We start from the raw sequence: 26,050 nt of genomic DNA on the forward strand, positions 1-26,050 counted from the left end.
ATGCAAACAAATTTTATTATTGTTAAGTTATCCTGTATCAGCACCGTTACGTATTTGTATGTGATTAGCTTTTTATCGGTTTACTTATTTATGTTGTATATTTCTTCTCAACTTAACTATATAAAAGTGGATATGCATATTATTACGCAAACACGCACTACCAAAAATATGCTAATTCAACTTTTTATTAGCCAAATGTTCGTTAATGAGAGAGAAAATGTATGGTGTGTTGCATCCCTGTACTTGCTGTATTATTTCTCCATTTTTTAATATAATATAAAAAGGCATTGAATTATTATCATAATTTTTTAATGATGCAACAGTTTGTGCGCACACTGAAAATATTTTTACATTTTCACAAAAAACATAATTGTGCTTATAAATTTTATTTATTATTTCAAAAGTAATAAGACATGGTCCACACCACTTAGTATATACATCAATGATATATAGAATATCATTTTTTTCATTAAAAAGCTGTTTATATTCTTCTTCATTTTGAATTTCTTGGTAAATTTTGTCATCGTGTTTTTTCATTTTTTCTGAGAAACAGGGAATAAACAAAATTATTGTTATTATTGTAGCTTGTGTCAAAAAAAAAATAATATACCAGTAATAATGAAAATACTAAAATTAATAGTACATTTATAATGATTAATAAGCTTATTTTTTTTTAATATATAATAAATGAGAATGCCTATTAATAATTAGCAGAGCAAATATGAATAGTAACACAATTCCTGATGTTTATAGTGGCATAATAAAATAATACACAATTATGCAACAAAAACGTAGGAATAGTAAATTTAACATAAATAAAAAAGGAAAGTTTTGGGAAATATGCCCTTAAAAAAAATATTATGAATATATGTACACATAATATGCAAAAAAAATGAAAAATGCGAAAAAGACAAGCACTATACCTTGTGTATCAATTTTAAGCTTAAAAAGGGAACAAAAAAAATGGAAAAAATTAAAATAGAAGGCTAAAAATGAACAAAATTTAACTGGAAAGTAAAAATTGAAAAAAACTTAAATGAAGGCTAAAAAAAAAAATCGAGTAACTTCTCTTCAATAAAGCAATGATCAATTGCGAGAACTTGATTGAAAGTGAAAATTTCTATGGATGGATTTTTAGGCTCTAGCACATCTATAAATATATTATTTATAATTGAATCATGAACAAATAAATAATATAAAAAGTAAGTATTTTTAATCATGCCTTGAGATAATGATAATATATGTTTTTGAAAAATGATATTACTAAGATTATCGAATTTATTTAGTTCTACTAATACATTGTCAATTATCATTTTTAGCAAACTGTTAGAAGTGCCATTATTATAGTTGGCTTTATTTTCATTATCAGCGTACTCTTTATTAATTTTTTTGTAAAAAAAATTACTATTTTCTGTTATATTATTACTGCTAATTTTTTTATCACTATAAGCGTTATATTTCTCTTTATATATATCAATAAAATAAAGGCACGATTTAATGTAGTATTTTTTATACCTCCGATATCTTGAAATAAGATTTTCATATAGTGATTTATTTACTATTGCATTTTTGTCTAATATTTTATCTGCAAAACTTAAATCCAATAATATAATATTATATAATCCTGTTATTTTTTTATCTAAAATATTTTTACTGTATCCATCTTGGCTTACTTTTCCAATACTTGAGGCATACATTTTTTTTATATTTTCAATAAATATATAATAAATAAAAAATATTTTTTTTTGCAATAATAGTTTTATAATAAAAATTATAATATCTCTATACATATTTGTATTCATAATCTTTTCAATATATAATATCAAAATATTTGAAAACATAAATATGTTTACTAAATGACAGTTTACTTTTTCGCATATTATATTTTTTATATCATTATTAAATAAAATCGGAATATAAGAATATAAATATTTTTTTAAGTTGGCAAAATATTCTATACACAAGCATTTTAATATTATTTTAAACATTTTATATACTAAAGAAAAGTATATGCTTTTTATATCCGTTACAAGGAAGTTTCTTTCTTCTTCTTTTAGAATTTTACTATACATATTATTCCTGTCTTTATTATTTTTATCTTTTGGACAATCTAAAAATGCGTTAAAGCTTTTTTTATTATTATATTTGAACAGATTCATAAAAAAATAAAGTTCGGCATATTCCTTTTCATTCAATTTTTCTTTTATTTCTATCTGTTTAGTAGTAGCTTGGTCTGATATGTTAAAATTATTTCCCATATTCTCATAATTATTAATGTCAGTATTATCATTTAATGTTATATTATCTGAAATATGGAAATTCTTATTTTTAGATATATCTTCACAATTTTCATTTTTTGGCAAATTCACATTCTTAGAAATGCCATAATTGAATTTTAAAAAGGAATCTAGAAGATCAAATTTGTTTAATTTATCTAAATATATGTCTTCGTTTTTTTTATCATCGTGGTCAATCTGATTTTTCCAATTAAATTGGGATTCAGTTGGAACATTCAATAAATTTACAAAAGAATTGAATATATCGAAAAAATTAACTTTATTTTGATCAGCATTGATAAACAAAAAATTTGTATCATTACAATTTTTTATCATTTCTTTATTTTCTATAAATATAATAAGTTTGTATGCAGAATATATTATTGGATTTATTTTTTCTTTTATTAACTCTTTAAATTTTGTATGGAAAATTTTTTCTTTTAATACATTTTTATTTGTTAAAAAGTATTGAGATAAACCCATGTCGTTGCTTTCCTTAATTTTATTAGCCTCATTTGAATATTTTTCGATTTGATAAAATTTCGAATATACACATTCCAGATCATTATTATTATAAAATTGATAAAAAAAATAAAATGAATTTAAAAGAAAAGAATAAAATATATAATCTTGAATAATATAATTATTATGATAAGACAATGATATATTATGAAATAAATTTTTCAAAAATTTTAAAATTACTATTTTCCATTTGTTAATATCCTTTGAATCAAAGAATGGTATTGCACATATAAACTTATTTAAAAAAAGAAAAATGTATGTTTCAAAAATTCTATCATGAATAAAATTTAAATTGTTATTATAATATATATATATATCAACATCGTTTATATATTTGTTAAAATAATTTTCTCTTATTAATATGGCTTGCCTTAATTTTTTTTGAAACATTTTTATGTCTTCATATTTTGTGAACAAATTTTCATATATACAACTATATTTATTTTTATAGTAATAGTCGTGCAATATTTTTATCATATACCTATATATATCAACAGCACATTCTGTATATCTTTTATATAGAAGTTTAAATTTGGATACATCATTTTTATTTATGATGTTATTTATTTCGTCAATGTTATTAATAGCGTGATTATAATATGACTTTATTTTGTTCACTTGATTAGTTTGCCTATTATCATTATTATTTTGAAAAAATATATCTTGTAATATAAACAAATCATTTTTCATTAGTTGGATAAATTTATTATTTTCATTATTCTCAAAATTTTGATTTATTTCCATTAAATTCGATTTATTTTTCATCTCAGTCGGAAATGCCATATTATCTTCATCATTACTGTAACTAGTTTGCACATTATAATTAATTACGTTTTTAACTGAATCGTAAACAATTTCTTCATTCAATATTTTATGAATTTTTTGAGTGTCAAAACGTGCTAACAACATCAAGGTATATTTGGTATTTAATAATAAGTACGTAGCTTTTTTAAAGTTATTTTTTAAACTTTCGAAGGAAACATTATGATATGGGTGATAAGATTTATTATCATCATTTGCATTAACTATATTTTTGGAATTATAATTTTCCTCTTTGTTTTGACCAATTAAATTATATATTAAATTCATTCTGTTTTCCAAAATATTTTCAAAAATATCACCTTTTATTATTTCATTTGTGTGTGCATTTTTTTCATTGCAGTATATTAACAAGACAATCAATGATTTTGTGATTAGTTTAATTTTACTGGATGTGATATAAGTTAAATTGTAATATGAAGAATAAATCAATTTTAATATAATGTTTGAAAAGTTTTCTTTATGTTTATATATATATGAATTTAGATATTTAACTGAATTTTTATTATTAAATATTTTTATATAAATATCTCTAATTGTTTGATTTTTAAAAAGTGAATTAAGAAACTTCAGGCATATAAATATGTCTGTATATATTTTATTCAAGACATATATATAATCTTCTTCACTTACTTTTTTATTAATATCAAAATATATGTTGTTTGTATAATTATTTAAATAAAAACAATCATAGTTAACTAATTCTTCTTTGTTTTTTTTCATAAAATCATAATAATTATTTTCTTCATTATTTAATAAATCAAAAAAAGAATTTTGAAATAAAAACTCATAACTTTCATATTTTTTATTCCATACATCCTTTACAACAGTCTGCTCAAAATGTGATAACTTTTTTTTATAGGATGATGATGAAACTTCTTTAAAATTAACAGCTGTTGTATTTTTAACATCATAAATTAAATCTTCATAACTCGTAATTATATTATCCAAATTATCTTTTATATTATATACACTAGAATATATATTCTTAATCTTAATAGTATTATTAATAACATTGCTGCTTTTTTTCCGCAAAAATTCTTTTATACTATCCTCCTTACTAGTTATAGTGTTGCGTAAGTTTTCTATTTGTTTTACCGTTTCATTGTAGTTATAATTTTGAAATATTTCATTTAAGTCTACTTTCATTTTACTATCGAACGAAACATATGTTTAAATATATATGACTATAATTGATATATAGGCTTAAATATTATGTGCATAATTAATATAGTTTTTTTAGCAAAATCACGTTAACAAAAAAAAAAAAATTGAAATAAAAAACGAATGAAAAAAAAAACTAATAAAATCTATTGCGTTGCTCTATGCATATATTTATTCAATTACATAATTATTCGCATATTGTGAAATAAAAAAAATAGCAAACTTTTTAAATTTATTATATCTCCGATTATATATCATTATTTACATAATGCTATTCCACAAATATATAGATAGCAAGTAGCGAAATAAAAATATATGAATTATCATTTTTTTATATAATTTGTTCAAAATAAAAATATGCTAACATTGGTTTTATTGTTATCATAAAAAATAATATTTATGCAATGATACTTCATTAAAATTAGTTTGATAAAAATAAATTTCTTTGGAATGTATATGATTCATATATCGATTTAATAAAATAAAACTGAAACGAATTATAAGGTAATATCGTTTTTTTTTACTTTAAATAAATGTGGTTATATGTATGTTTCGATGTATTTGTATAAATGTGGTAAACATGAAAATATATATGCATTACATAGTATAATATGGATATTACTAATTTCACAATTTGTTCAAAAGGACAATTAAGCATAGAAAATTTATTTATAAAATTATCAAATGCATTTATGATAAATGTGCACATAGAGTATATATTTTGTTAACTTTTTCAATTTAAAAATATTATTCTCCCCTTTTTAAATGTGTAGATGAGCGAATTTAAGGTTGGCTCCAAGTTAAAAGACCAAGTAGTATGTAATATGCAGCCATTAATTTTATGTTTACACAAGCATGATGATGACATAACAAAATGCCTACCTGAAATTACCATATTTGAAAAAACGTGTAGTAAAAAGTTGAACTATGTTCATGATCGAATAGGATTGGATGATACAAGGAATACGTTATATACTGGGAAAAAGGCTATATAAAACTCCAAAAAATAAAAAAAGGCACAAAAAAAACATATACACACAAAGTTTTTGCAATTTTTTCCTTTTTTTCGTATAAGTTTGTGTGTACTATTTTTTTTATTATAATTTATTAAAATAATTTAAAATATTGTATTAGATCAATATTACCCCAAAAAATAAGGTTTATCCTTTTACCATTTTTAATGTCCAAAAAGTGTATTTAATAATTTATGTTCATATATTTTCCCCCTTTTTTTTCGTATTTTTATTTCTATAATACATTTTTTAAGCTTAATATAATTAGCAATTCAAAAGGGCAAAAATAATGTGAAAACATAAGAAAATCTGCGTTTGAATAAATATACAATTTTAAAACAAGCATAATGTTTATGTAAAAAAAATAAATATATGATAATATAATATCGATATAAACATAATTAAAATGGAGAGAACGAAACAAATAGATATTTTTAAATAGATAATAAAAAATGCAAATAAAATGATTAACAATAATTTTCAATTCAAAATTAATAAAATTAATGAATTGAAAACAACTGAAAATTCACATTTAAAAATACAAAAAATAAAAATAATCCAATAAAGTGAATACAAAGTAAACTATTATATATCATTATACTATAATGATAAAATGAATTTTTGTTGTACTTGAGTATAGTTTATATATGCGTCTTATTTTTTAAGGTTGACAAAGTTTAAAAACATTTTTCTAAAACATGTTTACTATAAACGATTTAGAATCTTCGATTATGTAAAGGCTAGTGAAATAAAAATATCCCATTATGATTAACCCAAGAATGATCTTCTATGAAATTTGCTTGGGTTATTGTAAGATGTATAATCATCCATTTTGTTTCCTCGATTTCCTCTTTCTTTAAGATCCATAAACTGAGAGGTATCATTATTTAATTTAAATTCGTGAGGGATATTCGATGAATGGTATTTACTATCTTTGTCATAGTCGTCAAATTTAATAACATTTGGTTTGAATATTCTCATTTTAGGATTAGAGGCGCTCATATCTTTAAAGCCTCCAAGACCAGACAAGTTCATAATATTCTGTGATTGTAAAAGTTTTTTTGTATTTTTTGCAACTTTATTTTTAAACTTAACAATATGATAATTGTATAAATAAATTGCAGTAGTAGAAATTAATAAAACAGTAAAAATTATAGCCCCTTCTGTTCCAAAAACGTTAGCTATACCTTCATACATATAAAATACAATGTGCCTAAAAAATTTCTTCATATATAAAGATATTTGTGCATATCCAAATATCATAAATAAAGAAATTGTTATTAAGAATAAGAAGCTTGCATGGAATTTTTTAAAATATAAAATTAATGATGATATAAATAATAATATAATTATACCAAGATAGCAAATAATTTTATGTATTAATTGCTTTCTTATAATTGGATAATATATATTATATATATCATTATTTAACCATCTATTAATAACTTTACTCATTAATTCTTTTGAGATTTTTCTATATTGTGGATTTTTTAAAGTAAAATTTTCTTCAATTGAAGATTGTATTTTATTTTCTCTTTGATTTTTTAAATAAATATTTTCTATATTATTAGAAAGTACAACAAGTGCTCTATTAAATAATGTAATTTTTAATGATCTCCATAAATAATATTTATGTATTTCTCCTTTTATTGAATTTTTTAAATCGTCTAAAGGCTGCTGGCAAGTTATTTGTATTGCTTTTAAATTTTCATCCTTAATAAATTTAAATACATCATCAGTTAATTCTAAAAAGTTTTTATATTCGGAAATCCATGATTCTTCATTAGCACAATATATTTCCATGTATTTCAATTCTTCTTGATTTTTTAAACTTAAAAATATATCTTGTAATACTAATTCATCTAATGGGAAATTAAAATTTTCAAGGAAATTATTTTTTAAATTATTTTTATGCATATTATATAAAGCATTTGTTTTGTCTTTACAATGGTTATTCCATTTTTCTAAAGCTTTTTGTTTTAATTCTTTTATGCTATTATCTAAAATGACTAAATATTCATCGCCAATTTCTTTTTCTTCTTTTGAAAAATCACTTAAAGTAGCCATGTATACATTTATAGCTTCTGCATTCCATTTATCTAAAACTGTGTAAAACACATTTTTATTTTTAAAATACTCCGTGATGTTATCAGTACTTTCTGCTAAAGTTTCAAAAACTTCCTTTCCTTTTGATACAGCATTTCCAAAATATGATTTTAATTTATTTTCATTTAATGTTATATTTTTCTTTTTTAAATAATAAAATTCTTGGAATGTGCTATTAATTAATGGAGTACATATTTCATCTTTATAATATATAAGATCTAATTTTTCAGAATTTTTAGAAAGTTTTTTTTCTAAATATTTAAGCAAATTATAGCTAACTGATTCAAAAAAAACAGTTAATTCTTTTTGCTTAATTGGATATTGGTCACTTTTCATTTTTATATCTTCTACAACTATTTGTAAAGCATCTTCGCAAGCAATTTTACAAAACTTTTTAATGTTTGTTTCTCCCAATGCGATCATTTCATTTTTAATTAAGTCTAATCTTTCATATAAATTAGATTCTATATCTTTTATCAATTCCTTTTCTTCTTCATCATGAAAGTCACTTTCAGTATACTTATACCATATATTTAATATTTGCTCTCTAATTAATTCTTCGTATTTAGTTATTTCATTAATTAAAGGTGGTAGTTGTTTATAAACATCTTTTTTTTGATGTACTTCTCTTTCTTCTTCTTCATCCATAAAATCTTCATTAAATGATGAATCATTTTGAGATTTATTGTTCCCATCTTTTTCATTGCCATTTAACTTTGATTCTAAACTTTTTATAAACTCATCACTATCATCATTCATGTAACTAATAAATTCGACATCATCATTTTCCATAAATTGTAATAAATATTTTTTATATAAAAATATTAAATCATTTCTGCTTATCTCAGCTCTGTTAATTTTAAACTGTTTAAAAAATTGGTTCACATTAGTAAATAAATTTTGATTTGCGGATTTAACTAAAAATGTAATAAAATCATATATATCATCTCCTGACATATATCTGCTATGAGTTTCTGATATATCATTTACTTCATCATCCATATTATTATTGATAGTAGAGCTATTATTTTCCTTTATCTCACTTTTACCTTTTTTTTCCTTTATAATTTTATTGATAATATTATTCATCTGAACATTAGAATACATTTTTTTAGGATGCATCATTGCTCTTAAATATATCTTATATCGTAGCACCATAATGTCATTTTTATATTCATCATTTAAATCATTCAAATTTACATTTGTAAAATCAAGATCTTTATTATTATACATATGTCTTAACAAAACACAATCAATATTTTTATATAATACTCCTAATTTATAATTAGTAGACATTTCATTAGTTGGCTCCTTATTTCCATCTTTTGTGTATGTTAAGTATGCAATTTTTTTTTGCTTTGTTGTATAGGCATCATATTTATCTTTACTTTTATTAGATATAATTTTTCTCCAATATTTAATATCTAAATCTCTTCTATCTGAATTTAATAATATATCTAGCCATAACTTTCCTTTTCTTACATCTAAACGTTGACTAAAATCATGCACTACCCACATCAAATTTTTAGAAGCTATACTTTCTAATATTAATGAATTGCTTTCTATATTATTCATATTGTCTAATATTTTATCAAATTTTGTTTTTTTAATTGAAAATGTAGAACCATTAGATCTTGTATAAGCTCTTAACATAAATAAGTTTGCATCTTTTGTTATATTTTCAATAAATTCTAAATCTTTATTATTTATCATTTTCATTGTTAAAAATATTATATCAGTAGATATCAAATTTGTTAAAGCATATAATATTTCATCATACCGTTTATTTACATTAGGGCTGTTCAAACCTTGTGTGTCCATTAAAATAAGATTAACTTCGTCGGTATCATTTAAATTTAGATCATGTACTTTTGAAATCCAATTATCAGATTTATATAAATTTAATAAATCTATTATTTCTTCATTATATTCGTCTTTTTCATATTCATAGCTTTTAACAAAAGACGTAAAATTATTATCTATATATTCATACATCTCTTTTAATTTTTGTACTGTTATTATAATTGGTTCAGACCATATCCATATACCATATGTACTAGCAGTTATATCATTTCCAACTTTAAAACCATTTTCAATAGTTTTGTCTCTTTTATTAATATCATCAACTAGTTGCTCATTTATTAAGTTAAGTAAAAATGATTTTCCTGTGTGCATATCTCCTAAAACGGACACAATTGCAATTGGTTTGCTTATTTTTTTCAAAATTGCTAAATTTTCTTCTATTATAATTAATTCTGTGTGATTTACATTTGGCTTCACTATTTGTATTGGTTTTCCTCGTTTTTTTCGTCTTCGTATTTTATTTTTTTTCTCATCAATAATTTTGTTTATATTATCCATCGAATTCAAACACTCTCCCCCTTCACAATCAATGGGAACTTCGAAATTATTTTCGTCAATATCATCTTCATATGAATCATAATCAATTTTATTTACATCCTCCCCATTTTGTCCATTATTCTCACTATTATTATCACAGTAAACTGTTAATGAATTTATAACTACGAACAATAGGCAAAAAAATGCTCTTTTCATTTTTTTTATGACCAAACTTAATTTGCTTTATCTACCAATTCACAATTATGCATTTACATACACTTAAGTATACTTTTGAACATGTAAATGCCTTTTAGTGAGCATCGGAGCATAATTAAGTACATTTATATAAATATATATAAATACATAACGCCATATAAAGTGAATATTATGTTACAAATATATGTTTATTTAATATCACCAAATTTTTCGTAAAAAAAATAATATAACAATTTATATCTTAAATAATACTATACATTGGGAAATAATGACGAATAGGGAAAAAAAGAAATTTACGTTTAATTAAAAAAAAGTGATGTATATTTAAAAAAAATAATGAATAAATAAAAATAATAAGGGATGAATGTAAAAATAAATAAAAAATAAATAAAATAAAATAAAATAAAATAGCTTAAATAATACGAAAGCCGTGTATTTTCATTTTTGATATTTTGATATTTTACCTTTTCATATTATTAAGTATATATAATTATATATTATGGCTTGAATGCGTTTTGTAATAGTAGTATTTTGTGTATTAATATATACATAAGCAAGTGCTTATAGCTTTGCGTAATTAAACAAATGTATTATCAGTTCAATATTTATGTCAATATATATGCTTTGTTCACTTTCCCCATTAATAAATTTATTGTAAAAAAGGAAATAAGAAATAAAAAAAAAAATAAAAAATATAAGTATGAAATATTTTTATAATTCGGCATATGTAATATTTTAAAAACACAATTATTGGGGTTATTATAAAGAATATATCTTGAAATGGAAATTATGCATATTTGTTTTTATTAAAATAAATTCAAATATATATAAGTTCGTGACAATAAAAAATGAAAAAAATTAATATTTATATATAATGTTCATACTATAATTTGTTCGTAACAATTTAAAATAAAAAAGGGTGACCAATTTGTTACACTTAGTATTGTATTTTTACTAACATTAAAATATTATATATCTTTATAATGTATATATATACATATTATATTATAGTAACACTCATTATGTGTCTTAATTTATTTATTAAAGCCATATAACCTATAAGTGCTTGATTGTGTAAGCTTTTTTTATTTCCCTTATTTCAGCAAATTGGAACTCATAATTATATTGTTCAACTATTTATTCAAGTCTTTTAATATCAAGAAAAATAAAATTCAATATCATTTTTTACTCATAAGTATATAACAATAAAAATATCCTCTCAGGATACACACACATTCTTAATTAATTAATTAAAGTTATTGACAAAATATAATACAAATGTAAATTATATTATCATCGAATTTTCATAGTAAAACCACTATGCTTCCTTTATATCATTTACACCTATAATATAGGATACTTTATTTAACCCGAAACAAAATTGATATGTCTTTATTAAAGTATCATTTGCAATGATATTCATTTTAAATAATTTTTTTTATTTACATTCATATACATTTGTGAAAAATTATTTTTCATACAAATTTACTATAAACGTTAAAAAATATAAGAATACTTATTTATAAACACGTTTATTTAAAAAATATATTATAGGAAATAAAAAAAAAGTATATACCGATTATGCGAGTATTTTTCAATATGTTTTAATAAACTTTTAATCAATAATATATAAGAATAGAGCAAATGTATGTCATATAATAATTTGTTCAATAAGACATTAAAAAACATTACTAATATATTTAGTAAATTTTATTATCTTTTTCAACTTATTTTGAACTATAAAAATTATAATTATTGTTGCATTATAAAGTTGTATGAATTTTGGTCTTTATACTTATAACGTTTTTTCTTTTAAAATGTCTTTGGTATATTTTTCTTTTTAATTTATCAATTTCTTTAAATTAGTGTCTAAAAATAAATGGTATTTATAAAATGGGTTTATCTTATGATTATAATGTTTTTTTCTACATAAAAAATCGTTACATTTATATATTTATTTTTAAATTATATTAACCTTGTTCTAAAATTTCAATATACTCTTTAGTGCGGGAATGCATGTTATGTTTGTTCGATAATAACATGTTGTTAAAATGATTAACAGATATCTATAAAACGATGTAAATTATGAGATGTGTATTCCAATATATATATTATTTCTATTGTTTTCTAAAGCTAATATATCTTTAAATTTAATTGCTCTAGTTTTTTTTTGGATACCTCAAAATACTTTACTTTTAATTGAGGATTTGATGATAACCAAAAGATATTTAACTTAAAAAATAGAAAAAAAAAATAAATATATATTATTAGACTAGCAATTCAATATATGTATTTTCCATAACATATATTTCGGGGAACTATATATATGTGCACTATGAAAAATTAAGAGTATGACACTTGAATGTTTTATATCCAAATTTTCAATATATAATTACTATATCCTTTGATAATTCGAAAGTTGTATGCTGATCAGAAAATAGATTCTCTATGAGATTTTCAAAAATTTTATTGTATATTTCTAAATATTTAGATGTCTCCATATTATCTACAATAAGTATAATATAAAAAATTGGTATTTAAATATAAGTATCTAATCAATAATAAAAAATAATTAAAACAAAATAATAAAGTATGTTTAAATTCAGCACATGTAAGTTACCATAATATATAATATACTCTTTCAAAATTCTTAAAAAACGATCTTCTTTCAATTTCCCCTAAAAATAGTAAGGATTACACAAAAATTGATTAAAGTAAATTATATAAATATAATATACTGCTTAATTTTTATGGTTTTACTATTTCTATCAAAAGAATATTTACCTTGATTAATAGAGAATTAAGAATGGTATCATTACATTTCTTGTTTAATTCGTTTATATTATTGTTGAAGATATTAGAAAAATATTTTTTAATTATTTTAAAACTTGAAAAATTCCTTAAGTATGCTTCAAATATGTTATTTCTAATAAAATGCTTGAGTTCCTCATCACTTAATTTGCTATATTTCTGGAAATTCATATAATTAATGATAATATTATTGTTTCAAATTAAATTAAATAAATGAACAAGTATATGTATATATTGCCTTGTATTTTTTTTTTCTAAAATATTATTTCAAAAAATTACCATAAAATATATGTCATAAATATCATCATTCTTATTTATTATTTTGTAAGAATACAGCAAAAACAAGTATAGTAGTTCCCTTAAAAAAATAACATGGTATATAAATAAATAATAATAATTTTTTTAGGGGTCTACATATGAAATGGAATACTATTTTGTATTTTTTTACTTTCTTTTAGTATTTTCCAAAATTGTATAGCATATTTTTATAAACTCATTAATATGAGCATTATGTCCATAATTGTTCTACAGTTAAATTTAAGAAATGATAAAAAAAATAGCCTTGTGAATAGATCTATTTATTATTATTGATAGACACATATATGAATATTTATAGTTTAACCTGATCATTCCCTATTAATTTAGAAACTATATTAGCGCTTACAACAAAAGTAAATATGCAATAACTTATGTTTTTCATTTCGAGGATGTTATATAATACGCCTAAAAGTACGTGGGTAATAATAAAATATATTAATTATATATAAATTTATTCATGTGCATGAAGAAATAGAGGAAAAATTAGAAAAAATGTAATGGTTTTTTTTTTCTTACTTGAAAACGGGAGTATATCATAGCATTTTTCGTGCATGCTAATTGTGATTAACATATCCAAACAATATAATCTAAGGAAAAATAAAAATAAAACATTGTGTATGTTTGTAATGCCTAATTTTTTATGGGTTCAATTTAAAAAAGTAAATATATAATTTATTTTATATGTAAAAAAATCGTAACAAATTACATAATCGTCTCCTTATGTGCATGCAACCCAATAAATATGTAGTACAAATAAATGTCCTTTATATCTTTTTCCTGTATTGATATATAAATGTATGTTTATGTAGAAATCTCCCATATTTGTAGCATTAAAGTAATATAATAATTTATATTATGCATTTTCCATTACATAAAGAACCCAATTTGTTGACAATTTTAAAAGATTAGACAAGTAAAGATAAAAGAAATTTAAAGACATATTATTTTTAATCATGTTCAAAATTGTCATTAAAATATGTTTATCATTTTTTATTATTAAGATTATTAGTTCACAAAAACATCTGGAATCCTTGTAGTCATCTTTGTCAATAATGAAAAGGCTTTTTAAAATAACATGACACAAAATCTACAATAAATGAAAAAAAATAAAAGATAAATATGGATTATTATAAGCATACAATTTTTTCTATTTAAAAAATTAATGGTATTTCCATTATTTTTTTTTGATTGGGTAGACAAATACTCATTAAAAAGAACAATGAAATATAATCAAATTAGGATAAAAACGATTTTTTGAAAGTGAATATATTTCTATTAATGTGAAGGTAAAACATTCCTAAATATAAGGCATAAATTTAATAAATAACTAATTTAAATATTTTATTGCATATACAAACAAAATGATAAACTACTATTAAATTTACTTCTTTAGTTGTTAAGTCTTCTATATATAAATAATTTAGAAGCTGTTTCAAGTAGTCCATAATTAAGATAAAAATTTCGTTGTCACATGTTGAGCTAGATATCACTTTACAAAAATAAAGAAATTTATTTTTATATTTTTAAAATTATTAATTAAACCGATTTAAAAAAAATGTAAATGTGAATATCCAATTTAATGAATATATTCTAGTGTTAAATAACGTTGCATTCGTAATCTATATTTATTTCTTTTATATTATATATTTTTTTCCAACCTGGGAAAAATAGTTTCCATATGTGAAAAAATTTATCAGGATGCAAAGATAGCAATATAGAGAAATTTTCATTAAAATTCATCAGTGTGCCTAATATCTTCTTTATTACATCTAAATGAGGAGAGAAATATAAAATGAACAAATATTCATTACTAAGATTGATATTACATATACATAGTTTATATTATTATTATATTTTAAAAATGCAATGTTTTCAATTTCTACCATATTCTTTTAAAAAACAAATGGATTGAAAATTTACATATAAATTGTCCCCAATTTTATCCTCATATAATTTGAATTTATGATATTTGCTAATATCCTTTATTTTTTTATTGTGTTCTTTCACGTATTCATTATCATTTTCTTTCTCCATTTTATAATCTGTAATGCACTCAGACAAAATTGTAATTATAATTTCTTCCACACCTTTGTCTAAATAAATGAAAATTCAAGAAAAATTGAAAAAATGGAACACATATTAATCTAAACATATATACATGCATTATTATTACATTTCAATGTATAATATTTTAAAAATAATCATTAAAGCAGAAAATGTATATAACCTTCGTAGTTTTGGGTTAGTGTTTGTTTTTTTTCGTTAGAGATTTTCCCCTTAAAGGTACTAATTTAATATCGAAAAATATATATAAAATAAGAAAATATCATAGACAAACTCAGTATTCAATATAACCATCAATTTATACGCGTATACATATACGCAAAAAATATAATAAAATAAATAATAGTCACAAACTATTAATATAGATTTATAAGCATATGATACACAATTTATTGTCTATTACTTCATAAAGGTTAAATATTTTAAATTGTCCTTTTCTTTAATGAATGAATCAAGCTAGAAAAGTGTTTAACAATGCATCGTCTATATTTAGACTTATTTTTATTAATGTGTGTAATTTGCAATATGTATTATATTTATATATTCATAGAAATATATTTTTATTACAGTTTTAATATCAGTATTTCCCACATAATCACTAATATCATTTATGGTTATGATACTACAGTTTTTTTCAAGTTCATTAAATAAATGTGTATCATTCGAATCCGTTTTTTTTTTTTGCTTTTCCCCTTTATTTTGATTTTCTCTTTTTTTTCTCTCCTTTTCTATTGCAATGTTCTAATAAAATTCATTAAATTGCCAATATATGCATATAAATGTAAAGATGAATACATAATTTTAATGATAAATCAGTGAAATATCTAAATATATTACGTATTGGGCGTCTTTAATTATTTGATATGTTTTCATCATTCTTTTATCTTCATCCACTATATCATGTACAGCACTTTCTCTATAAATCGTTTGCATATATATGTGGTGTAAAAAAAGTAGATAAAATAGAAAATATAAAAAGCACAAAAGAAAATATTTAAGTAATTTAATATTTACCGAATTTTCTGTGTTATTGTAGGCTTCGAAAAGGATGGAGCACTATGGTCACCCTCTTCATTCGTATAATAATATTCATTTTGACATTTTTTTACATTCAAAAATTCGTATAATTGGATGAACAAATTTATAATGTAATCTAAAATTGAAAAAAATGAAATATAAATATATGCGATAGTTTATATTTCGAAGATTTACATTCAATACATGACCTAGTTTTACTTTATTTTTTATTTTTTAACTTTTATCGGAGTTAATAATAGATATTTCGTCGAAAAATATATTGAAACTTTCTAAATGCTTTTTTAAAAATTTCCAGTTTTTTTTTTTTATGTCTTTGCTAAATCCGTTCTCAAGATGGTTCATGTTGATACTCTTTCGAAATGTTATAAGATGCATATATATATATATTTATTTATATTTATTTTTTTGAATATCATAAAAAGAAGACAAGGATTCTTAAAAAACACAACTATTAAAATAATAATATTGCATCATAGTAAAATTGGAATATTATATATAATAAAAAATACTTGAGGCATATATGTGTTTATAATTTCTGCAACTATTATCCCATTGCTCGCATTTTTTATATTTTTAAAAGAATAAGGCAGATTTAAATGTTGCAACCATTTTATAACTTCTCTTGGGACTAAAAATAAAAATATATGTATAATCCCTTTATGCTAAAAATATAGATGAAAGTGTTAAGAAAAAAGGAGCAAAACATAATAAACAGTAAAAAACAATATAGTAAAAAGGAAAATTACATTCCATTTCTTTTATTTTTCAGGGTTTTCTGGATAATTATATATATGTGTATATTTTATCCAATACGTTATTAAACAATATAAAATATTTAAAAAAAATGTATAATTAAAAAATTGTGGTATGCTTATAATTTAATAGGGACTCCTCGTGGGAAATGTTCGGATGAACCTATATGTATATAATGTCATATTTTATTTGAATCACACATGGCACTATTATTTAATTCCAAATATAATGCATTATAATAAGAAATAAATAGTATATATGTATTAAATCATAGGAATTTGTCGATATACATTTTTATAAATGCATACGTGTCTATACGTGTCTGTTCTTATAATTAAACTGCTACTATATTTTATCATATTATTTTTTTTTATATTATATATATAGCATAAAAATTAAAAAAAAATTCTTTTATGTATTTTTATTTAATAAAAAAATGAGGTATTATTACATATGATTTTTTTCAGTTTATATATCTTCATGAATATTTGTAGATATTTTAATATTTCAAATTCATTCCCTTCATAAATTCGCATTTTTACTACGTAAAATATAAATGCATAAGTAAAAATATATAATATTGTGGTTTCGAGTTTGTCTTTTAGCTGTTTTTCAAAAGGGTTAAATCATATTTCTTAGTAAAGCCTTTGCTTATTTCAGGGTCATAAAGCGTATTTGCACATATTATTTCATATATATTATCATAATTTCGCATTAAGGGGAAAAAGTATTTTGCATAAATATGTAAAAATTATTGGAAAATTATGGACTTAATCCATGATTAATAGAGAAAAAAATTGTTAAAAATGTTTTTTTTAAAATAAAAAAAAAGTAGACGAAAATATATGTAAGATATTAGGGGATCAGCCATAAAGTTATAAATAGCTTTTTTATTTTGCTCATTGTGTAAAATCGAACAATATAAATTATAATAGAAGATAGCTCACGTTCAGGAACAAAAAAGGATATATACATTAGGCATACAAAAATAAATAAATAAATAAATATATGCGCATTATATACACACGCACCTATATAAAAAATATATACACCCGTGGGAAGGGGATAGACAGGCGAAGTACTATGATACATGGGGTGGCATAAATAAGGGGATTTGGAATTTACAATTTATTATCATTTGAGCTTCTCCCTTTTGTTTTTTCAGTTTTTTTATTAATTAATTTTTTTAATTTTTATGCAGAATGTGTATTTTATGTAATCATGAGAAAAAGGGAGGATTTGAAAATACAGCAATAGGAACATGGTCTAAAGGTATTAGTTTAATATTTTGTTCCTCAATGTTTTTATTACACTTTATTAATGATAATGAGCTAAAATTATTAAATAAAACGGTACCAACAGGAGAAGATAAAATGATTTACTACTTAAGCATATATAATTTAATCGGTGCAGCGGCACTTTTATTATTTTCATTATTGGGGCATTTTATTTATAAACCTCTTTTAAGACCAATATATTTAATTTCATTTATCGTATCATTATTTTTAATATCATCGGGAGTGTATACAACATCAATAAGCAAAAACATTTCTTTAAAAATTATCGGAGTCATGGATGCATTAAAATTTCATCCAAATTATATGTTACTAAATAAAATAAATCATTTAAATGACAAAGATGATAAAGTGATACAAGGGGATGGTGAAGGCAATGTAGATATTGAAGATATACCAGACGATTTTAAAGACCTAAGTTTTTTTGATGCAAATAAACTTTTAGAAATGATTAAAGATAGACAATCGTTTCTTGAAACTAAAAAAGAAAAACTGTTAAAAAGATTAACCAAAGATGATTTAATGAAAATGTTTAATGATATAAAAGTAACCGATAATAATGTCCATAAAATTTTAATAGAAAAAAAATTGTTAGAGTTATATGAAAAAATTAAAAATATTCAAATAAACTTTGACGTATATGATAGATTCTATAAATTTATAGAAAATAACTCTCCCCTTTTCATAACTAATTCTGAACAAATAAAAATCTTTGCACAAAAATTTCAAAATATTTATAATTATTATAATAAGTCGATTTTTAATATTTCAAAGTACGAGTTAGTAAAACATGATAATGAAATTATTAAAATATATTTAGATTCGATAGAAACAATTAAACAAGTAAGAGAAAAAAATAAGAATGCGAAGTTATTTGAATATATAGATGACCTTAAAAAAAGAAACATACTTATTCTTTCATCTGCATTATTATTGATGTCTTTTATGTACATCCATAAAGGCGCAACATTAACTTCAAAAAGTTCTATGTCAATAACTTTAATGTAAGGCAATTTTCACTTTTTTTGGATACCCTTTGTGTTCAACTGATCAATTACATAAGTTTATGGAAATGCCTAATCATATGCATATATATAAATTTTCACATATATAATTTTTCCACCTTTTTAGATACGCACCCTCTATGTCCTACTTAATTACACTCGCTTGTATTTTCGTTTGTAGCGGTGTTTTTTTCTTTTCTATTGTTGGATTGATATTATATATTTTTAGTTTTATATTAATATTTTTTTTAATATTTTCCCAATGTTTTTGTGAAAGGATATTCAAGTTTTTTATGGGATTAATATTTTTATTTTTATTTATTTTTTGTTTTTTAATTGGATATATCTTAGTAGAAGATTTTAATGAAGGCTCAAAAGTATATAATGAATACAAAAAAAATGAATTCAATGATTTTTATTGGGTATTATTAAACAAAGGAACATATGAGCGTTTTAAAAGTTTTATTTTATTTTCAAATGGACAAATGTTTTTAGTATGCATTGCTTTATGTATATTTATGACAATATATTCCCTTTACTGTGTCTTCTATACTTTCCGTTCTATTTATTCTCAATAATATATCATATAATTCTTAATTTTCACAAAGGGGCATACATACACCCATATTTGTATATATATATATATACATTTATTTCTGTGCGCTTCAATATATATGTTAACATCCCAATAGAATCAACTAAGAGATAGTAGTGTTGTTCCACATTTAACGATATCTTCATGTTTTTCTCAACTTTTTTTACTATTGTTATTTTTCATTTTCTGCATTTTTCGTTATTTTTTATTTTTTTTTCTAAATATATTTTCTATTTCCGATTTTATATTGTATTAATTCAATAATACTCTTATTTTTTTGACTTACTCAATTTATAGATATTTATTAATATGTAATGCGTATATATCACATTCTTCCACTTGTCATTTTTTATTTTATTTTATAATTTCTTCATTTATTTTAATGCCAATATTAAATATATTTTCAGAAACAACAAAAGAAAAAAATATAATTCATTATATCGTTAAAAATGAATAATTTTCATTTTGAAACGTTATGTTCAATGTGTATTTAATTTTTTTAGTAAAAAAATAAAATGTAAAATTAAAAAAAATAAAATATAAAATAGCACGAAATACCAAAGTAGGATAAGTAAATAATACCGGTGGGGATAAAAAAACTAACAAAACATTATGTCTTATAGAATTGGTATAAAATAAATACACTATATATATTTAATGTACATTAAAATTGAAGAAAAATGGAAAAGGTATATGTTGTTTTACTTAAAAATGAAAGAAAAATATGAACTATTTTTTTAGTTTTTTTTTGTAATTCATTTGAAAAAATCTTGTTAATCTGCATCGCAGAATAATAAAAGAATTTCATTTAATATAATTGTGTTAAAAAATTAGGGGCTTGTACTTTTTTGTAACCATATACGTTAAGCAGTATACTAAATACAATTAACTCTAAATTCGTATTAAAATATAATAGTAACTATATGTATTTAAAGATATATGCTCCTCCATTTACATATGCGCAACTATGTATATATAGAGAACACAAATTGTGCGCAAATTTTATGAGCTTTTCACTATTATTATAGTGGTAAAGAGAGCCACCTATATATTACTCATATGTATATATAATAGCCCTACGAATACACCAATTTAGAAATATAGTAGAATGCAACTAAAAAAAATTGTGATTATCTTGATTTTGTTTATACTAAACAGATAAATCTTATAAATATTTAATTTTTCCAAAATCAATTCTTCTAGTTGCATAAACTGTCCAGAAAAATCTTTGCCAAACAGTCATTAATACCATCGCAACAAAAGCACCACTTACTAATTTGAGACCAGTTAATTTTCTTTCATCATGAGTTGGTTCGGCTGCCCATGTTAAAAAATTTACAACATCTTTTGCCATTTGAGAAACGTTACAAGGAGTTCCATCTTCATATTCAATCATGTCATCTTGAAGAGGAGGAGGCATAGATATTGATCCTCCGGGGAAATAAGTATTGTAATATAAACCTTGTCTTAATGCGACGCCTTCTGGTGGGTCACGATAACAAGTCAATAAAGAAAATATATAATCTGGACCATTATGTCTTGCTGTTGTTATAACAGATAAATCTGGCGGTGATGCACCTCCATTTGCATATCTTGCAGCTTCTTCATTTGGGTATGGTTTTGGAAAAGAATCTGTTAAAATTCCAGGTCGTGTAAACATTTCACCTTTATCATCTGGTCCATCTTCTATATCATATGATGCCGCAATTTGTTTTACTCTTTTTTCTGGATATACTTCATTAACTAAACTACGGAACTGTAGTTGCTCCATTGAATGGCATGTAGCACATATCTGCCTATATACTTCAAATCCTCGTCGTACACTTGGTATATCATGTGAATGAAGCATGGACTTAAACCAAAATGGATAATGTGGGGTGTGTGGTGGTTCATAATCCATACACCAAGCAACGGGCCTCGATTGCATATTGTTATGCACTATTGAAAAGCCCAAAGCAAATAATATATAATACTTTAAATTTAAATATTTATATTTCTTTCTTTCTTCATTTTCTTCTTCAGTATATGGCTGTAAATGATTTTTTAATCTATCTTGGCTTTTTTTATCTGGTAAAAAAAAATCACATCCTTCTTCTAATGTCCCTCTACATATTTGTCTCTTATAATCGGTGTGACTATTTCTGTAGTTGTCATTTGGCTTAAATTTATCCAATATATAATAATTTAGGTTTTTTATTCTGTTATTTTTTATTTGGGCTTTGAATATATTCTTCTCAAATTCATTGTTCCATGATTTTATTAAATGTATTCTAAGCTAAAAAAAAAAATGAATCGGTGTGTATTTATTCTGGTACATGTAAAGAAACATTTTTAAAATCGTGAAGAATATATGTGCCACTAAAGTATCAGATATAGGCGATTAAGAGATTAGTAAATTCACACATTTGTACGTTTAAACTTAGTTATTTTTCTATTTGTAGATACACATTGGAAATGCATATATTTGTACATATGTATAATAATATGTATGTTGCTAATTTTACGCATAAATATTGTCATGTCAACTAAATGAATGACGCATAATTGTTCATACCTGGTATGGGAGCTTTAACCATATTTTATCTTTATATCCTGGAAACAAGTTATTTAATGCTCCCCCTCCAGCCATATTTTATGGAACCTTTTTTCCTTTTATTATTATTGTTATTATTAAAAAAATGTGAACAAGTTATATATTCAAATAAACTTAAGTACAATTAATGTAATCATTTGAAAACTTAACAAACTATAAATAAAATCAATTTACATTATGGACATATTACTTAAATATATATATAAATGATATATAATATTTGTCATATATATAATACTATATTATTTTTTCCTTTTATATTCCTCTTAACACTACTATTTTATTTTGGTTTTCAAATAACATTAGTATTCCCATACATGTATTACAATTTATTTTTCTTTATGCAATTTTGGAAAAATATTACGTGGATATTATGTATATATATATGCATGATATAATAATAATAGTTATTATCATATAACTAATTTAAAGAAAAATTGGTTTTCTGCATATTTTTTAAGTGTTATTAATATAATTAAAATAAATAGGTGAAAAAGAAAAAAATATATGAATTTAATTAATATAAAATGAAAAAAAAAAAGAATATTTTTCTGTGTAATTAACTCTTATACACTTTTTACATTAGGAACAAAATGTAGTGGGAATACAGTTTTTAATTTTTTTTTATTTTTACCATTTTAATATTTATTTTTCCCTTATTTTTTTATTTTATGTGTAAATTAAAAAATAAAATGAGTTTGGTTAACTTTTGTTATTATTTTTCAAAATTAGTAGCTGTGTTTTTTTATATTTCATTTGTTTATGAAGGATGGTAAGATACACATCGAATATTTTTCATAATTATATGTTTATTATTAGTACAAATAGATATATGCAATAGGTAAAACTGCGGTGTACTTGCATAAGTAATAAAAATGTGAAATCCTAAAATGTTGTGCATATTTAACGCAAAACACACTCAACTTAGTGCGTGGGTTAAAAATATTATATGAAAAATTATGGAAGGATACTTATTAATAAAAAATGGGTATATTCATATTTATATATTATATACGTATATTAATGTCATACTTTTAACTTATACACACATGCATAATATATATATATGTATATATCATGATATAGTCTAACTTTAAAATATTAAAAAAAAAACGATATCAACAATATAGCCTATTAGGCATAAATTATTTTAAAAATTTTATAGTGCGCATGTCTGAACAAATTTGTTTATAAAAAATATGTTATTTCCTATATATTTTTGTTCGTTACAATTCTATCTTTTTAGAGCAATTCATGTTATTCAAAAATCGAACAAAATCTTACTTAAACACTATACTAAAATTATATTTCCGAAATCCTTCTTTTAAATATATTTTAATTATATTAAAAGAAATGTATCCTTATTTCATTTTTGACCATCTTTTTTAATTATAATAAGTATTTAATAATGGTATAAACTGAGTTAAGGGAAGTGGAAAATAATAAGCGAAATACATTGGTGATTGCACAATACAAATATTTAATGTATATAAATATATACTTATTTAGTTTTCATTTCTTCAAAAACGATATATATAATTTGGATAATAAAATCGTATTCTAATTATATATAAAAACTATCATATTTTTATATTCAAGAAGTTATCTTAGTATATCAGGTTAATCAAAAATAAAATACTTATTTTCCATGCCCCAATTTATATGTACTCAAAGGGTAAAAAGTGGGAATATTATCTTACATTAGCAAAGTTTTTTATTATAAAATTCGAATTACTTAAGAAATGTATTTTATTCTATTACATAAATTAAAAGTAAAAAAACATTATAATCAATAAATATTAATATATGGAAAATACATCAAGCACAAATATATAACTGAAAATGGCAGTATTCAATTATTTTAATAACTCCAAAACATATTTTGTTCCTATTATATTTTATATGTAAAATAGTGAAATAGTTAAAATACGTATATTGGGTATATATATGTGTATGCTATAACTAATGGCTATGGAAAGAGAACACTATGAAGTATATTATTCAAAATCCCCAAAAAAGAAAGATAATTTTAATATGTATTTAATTTATGAATATAAAATATGGTTTTCAAAGAAATTTTAAAATTCATTTCACTAATAAATTATGTATTCACAAATGCGGATTATAATCGCAGCGTGTAATGCTGCTACATTACTATGAGAATAACCATTTTTTTTATAGCTCTAGTAACTTGGAAAAATATAAAATAAAGTATTCCTTTTAATTTACTTAAATATGTATATTTAAATTAATTTTTAATGCTACAATAAAATGGCTTAAGTTTTTTCGTAGTATATAAAAATTAGCAATTTTAAATGCTATATATATGCGAAAAGGGAAGCATATCATCCGAAAATGAAGTGAAAAAATAAATTAGTATGGATAATATATAATAGCAATTTAATAAAAAGTACAAATGATTATAATAGCAAAAATGTTGCATATTAAAGCATAATTATAAAAATAACCACCGAAGCCCCTAATGTAAAATATAAGCACCTTAAATCACATAAAATAAATAATATAGTTATTACACCCCTTTCCTTATTTAGCACTTATACAAGATAATTAACGATATATTAAATTTATATATAGTTTTTATTAAAAATATATATTTTATAAAATAACGTGCCTCTAAATAAACAAAAAATTATATATATTATTTATGATATGAGACGAATGGATTACCTACTACCCTACTTTATTTCTGAAAAAAAATAAAAAAAACTAGTAATTTCTTTTAATATCGCCATGCAGCGATATTAGAATGCATAAATATTACTATTTATAATGGCAATTGATATAACGTGCACACACATGCAAAACTAATACTATGTAAGTGTGATATATGATAACCATTATAGGAATATTACTAATATTGTTTCAAAATATAAATGTATTTTATCTTGCAATAAATTATGCATATCCAATATTATTGTATATCATAGGTGTACATTATTAATATATGTCCCCCCTATATATTACTATTAATTAATTATTTATTTTTATCACTTATTGCAAGTTTTCCTGCATATCATCTCTTAATCATATATTGCCAAAAAAATATATTTTTTTAAATAACGTCAATATTTCTATAAAAAATATTATAAAAATAATTTAATT

The 26,050-nt window shown here is 21.9% G+C and overlaps 7 protein-coding genes across 7 annotated transcripts; 2 read left to right on the forward strand and 5 right to left on the reverse strand.

Annotated features, from left to right (window-relative positions):
* Positions 1–171: 171 nt before the first annotated feature.
* On the reverse strand, positions 172–537 carry PBANKA_1325700 (thioredoxin-like protein; the record flags this gene model as incomplete). The annotated part of the gene is made up of 1 exon (XM_034566854.1): positions 172–537. One exon carries the CDS (start codon positions 535–537, stop codon positions 172–174), a length of 366 nt encoding a protein of 121 aa, XP_034423409.1.
* A 506-nt stretch (positions 538–1,043) lies between these two features.
* Positions 1,044–4,766, reverse strand: PBANKA_1325800 (conserved Plasmodium protein, unknown function; the record flags this gene model as incomplete). Its single annotated transcript, XM_034566855.1, has 1 exon — positions 1,044–4,766. One exon carries the CDS (start codon positions 4,764–4,766, stop codon positions 1,044–1,046), a length of 3,723 nt encoding a protein of 1,240 aa, XP_034423410.1.
* Positions 4,767–5,554: 788 nt separating this feature from the next.
* PBANKA_1325900 (conserved protein, unknown function) lies at positions 5,555–5,776 on the forward strand (the record flags this gene model as incomplete). The annotated part of the gene is made up of 1 exon (XM_034566856.1): positions 5,555–5,776. The coding sequence occupies one exon, from the start codon at positions 5,555–5,557 to the stop codon at positions 5,774–5,776; it is 222 nt and encodes a 73-aa protein (XP_034423411.1).
* Positions 5,777–6,562: 786 nt separating this feature from the next.
* PBANKA_1326000 (GTP-binding protein, putative) lies at positions 6,563–10,456 on the reverse strand (the record flags this gene model as incomplete). The annotated part of the gene is made up of 1 exon (XM_034566857.1): positions 6,563–10,456. The coding sequence occupies one exon, from the start codon at positions 10,454–10,456 to the stop codon at positions 6,563–6,565; it is 3,894 nt and encodes a 1,297-aa protein (XP_034423412.1).
* A 1,840-nt stretch (positions 10,457–12,296) lies between these two features.
* On the reverse strand, positions 12,297–17,440 carry PBANKA_1326100 (conserved Plasmodium protein, unknown function; the record flags this gene model as incomplete). The annotated part of the gene is made up of 23 exons (XM_034566858.1): positions 12,297–12,325; positions 12,432–12,522; positions 12,635–12,688; positions 12,853–12,962; positions 13,077–13,134; positions 13,241–13,426; positions 13,547–13,625; positions 13,716–13,792; positions 13,890–13,990; positions 14,102–14,172; positions 14,292–14,362; positions 14,457–14,672; positions 14,971–15,074; positions 15,244–15,354; positions 15,469–15,678; positions 15,813–15,871; positions 16,053–16,105; positions 16,217–16,390; positions 16,487–16,565; positions 16,664–16,802; positions 16,906–17,038; positions 17,197–17,315; positions 17,434–17,440. 23 exons carry the CDS (start codon positions 17,438–17,440, stop codon positions 12,297–12,299), a joined length of 2,331 nt encoding a protein of 776 aa, XP_034423413.1.
* A 1,202-nt stretch (positions 17,441–18,642) lies between these two features.
* PBANKA_1326200 (conserved Plasmodium protein, unknown function) lies at positions 18,643–20,317 on the forward strand (the record flags this gene model as incomplete). The annotated part of the gene is made up of 2 exons (XM_034566859.1): positions 18,643–19,739; positions 19,867–20,317. 2 exons carry the CDS (start codon positions 18,643–18,645, stop codon positions 20,315–20,317), a joined length of 1,548 nt encoding a protein of 515 aa, XP_034423414.1.
* A 1,182-nt stretch (positions 20,318–21,499) lies between these two features.
* PBANKA_1326300 (cytochrome c1 precursor, putative) lies at positions 21,500–22,963 on the reverse strand (the record flags this gene model as incomplete). Its single annotated transcript, XM_034566860.1, has 2 exons — positions 21,500–22,609; positions 22,889–22,963. The coding sequence occupies 2 exons, from the start codon at positions 22,961–22,963 to the stop codon at positions 21,500–21,502; spliced, it is 1,185 nt and encodes a 394-aa protein (XP_034423415.1).
* Positions 22,964–26,050: the final 3,087 nt, after the last annotated feature.

Source organism: Plasmodium berghei (assembly GCF_900002375.2).
Source record: "Plasmodium berghei ANKA genome assembly, chromosome: 13".
Taxonomy (NCBI): domain Eukaryota; phylum Apicomplexa; class Aconoidasida; order Haemosporida; family Plasmodiidae; genus Plasmodium; species Plasmodium berghei.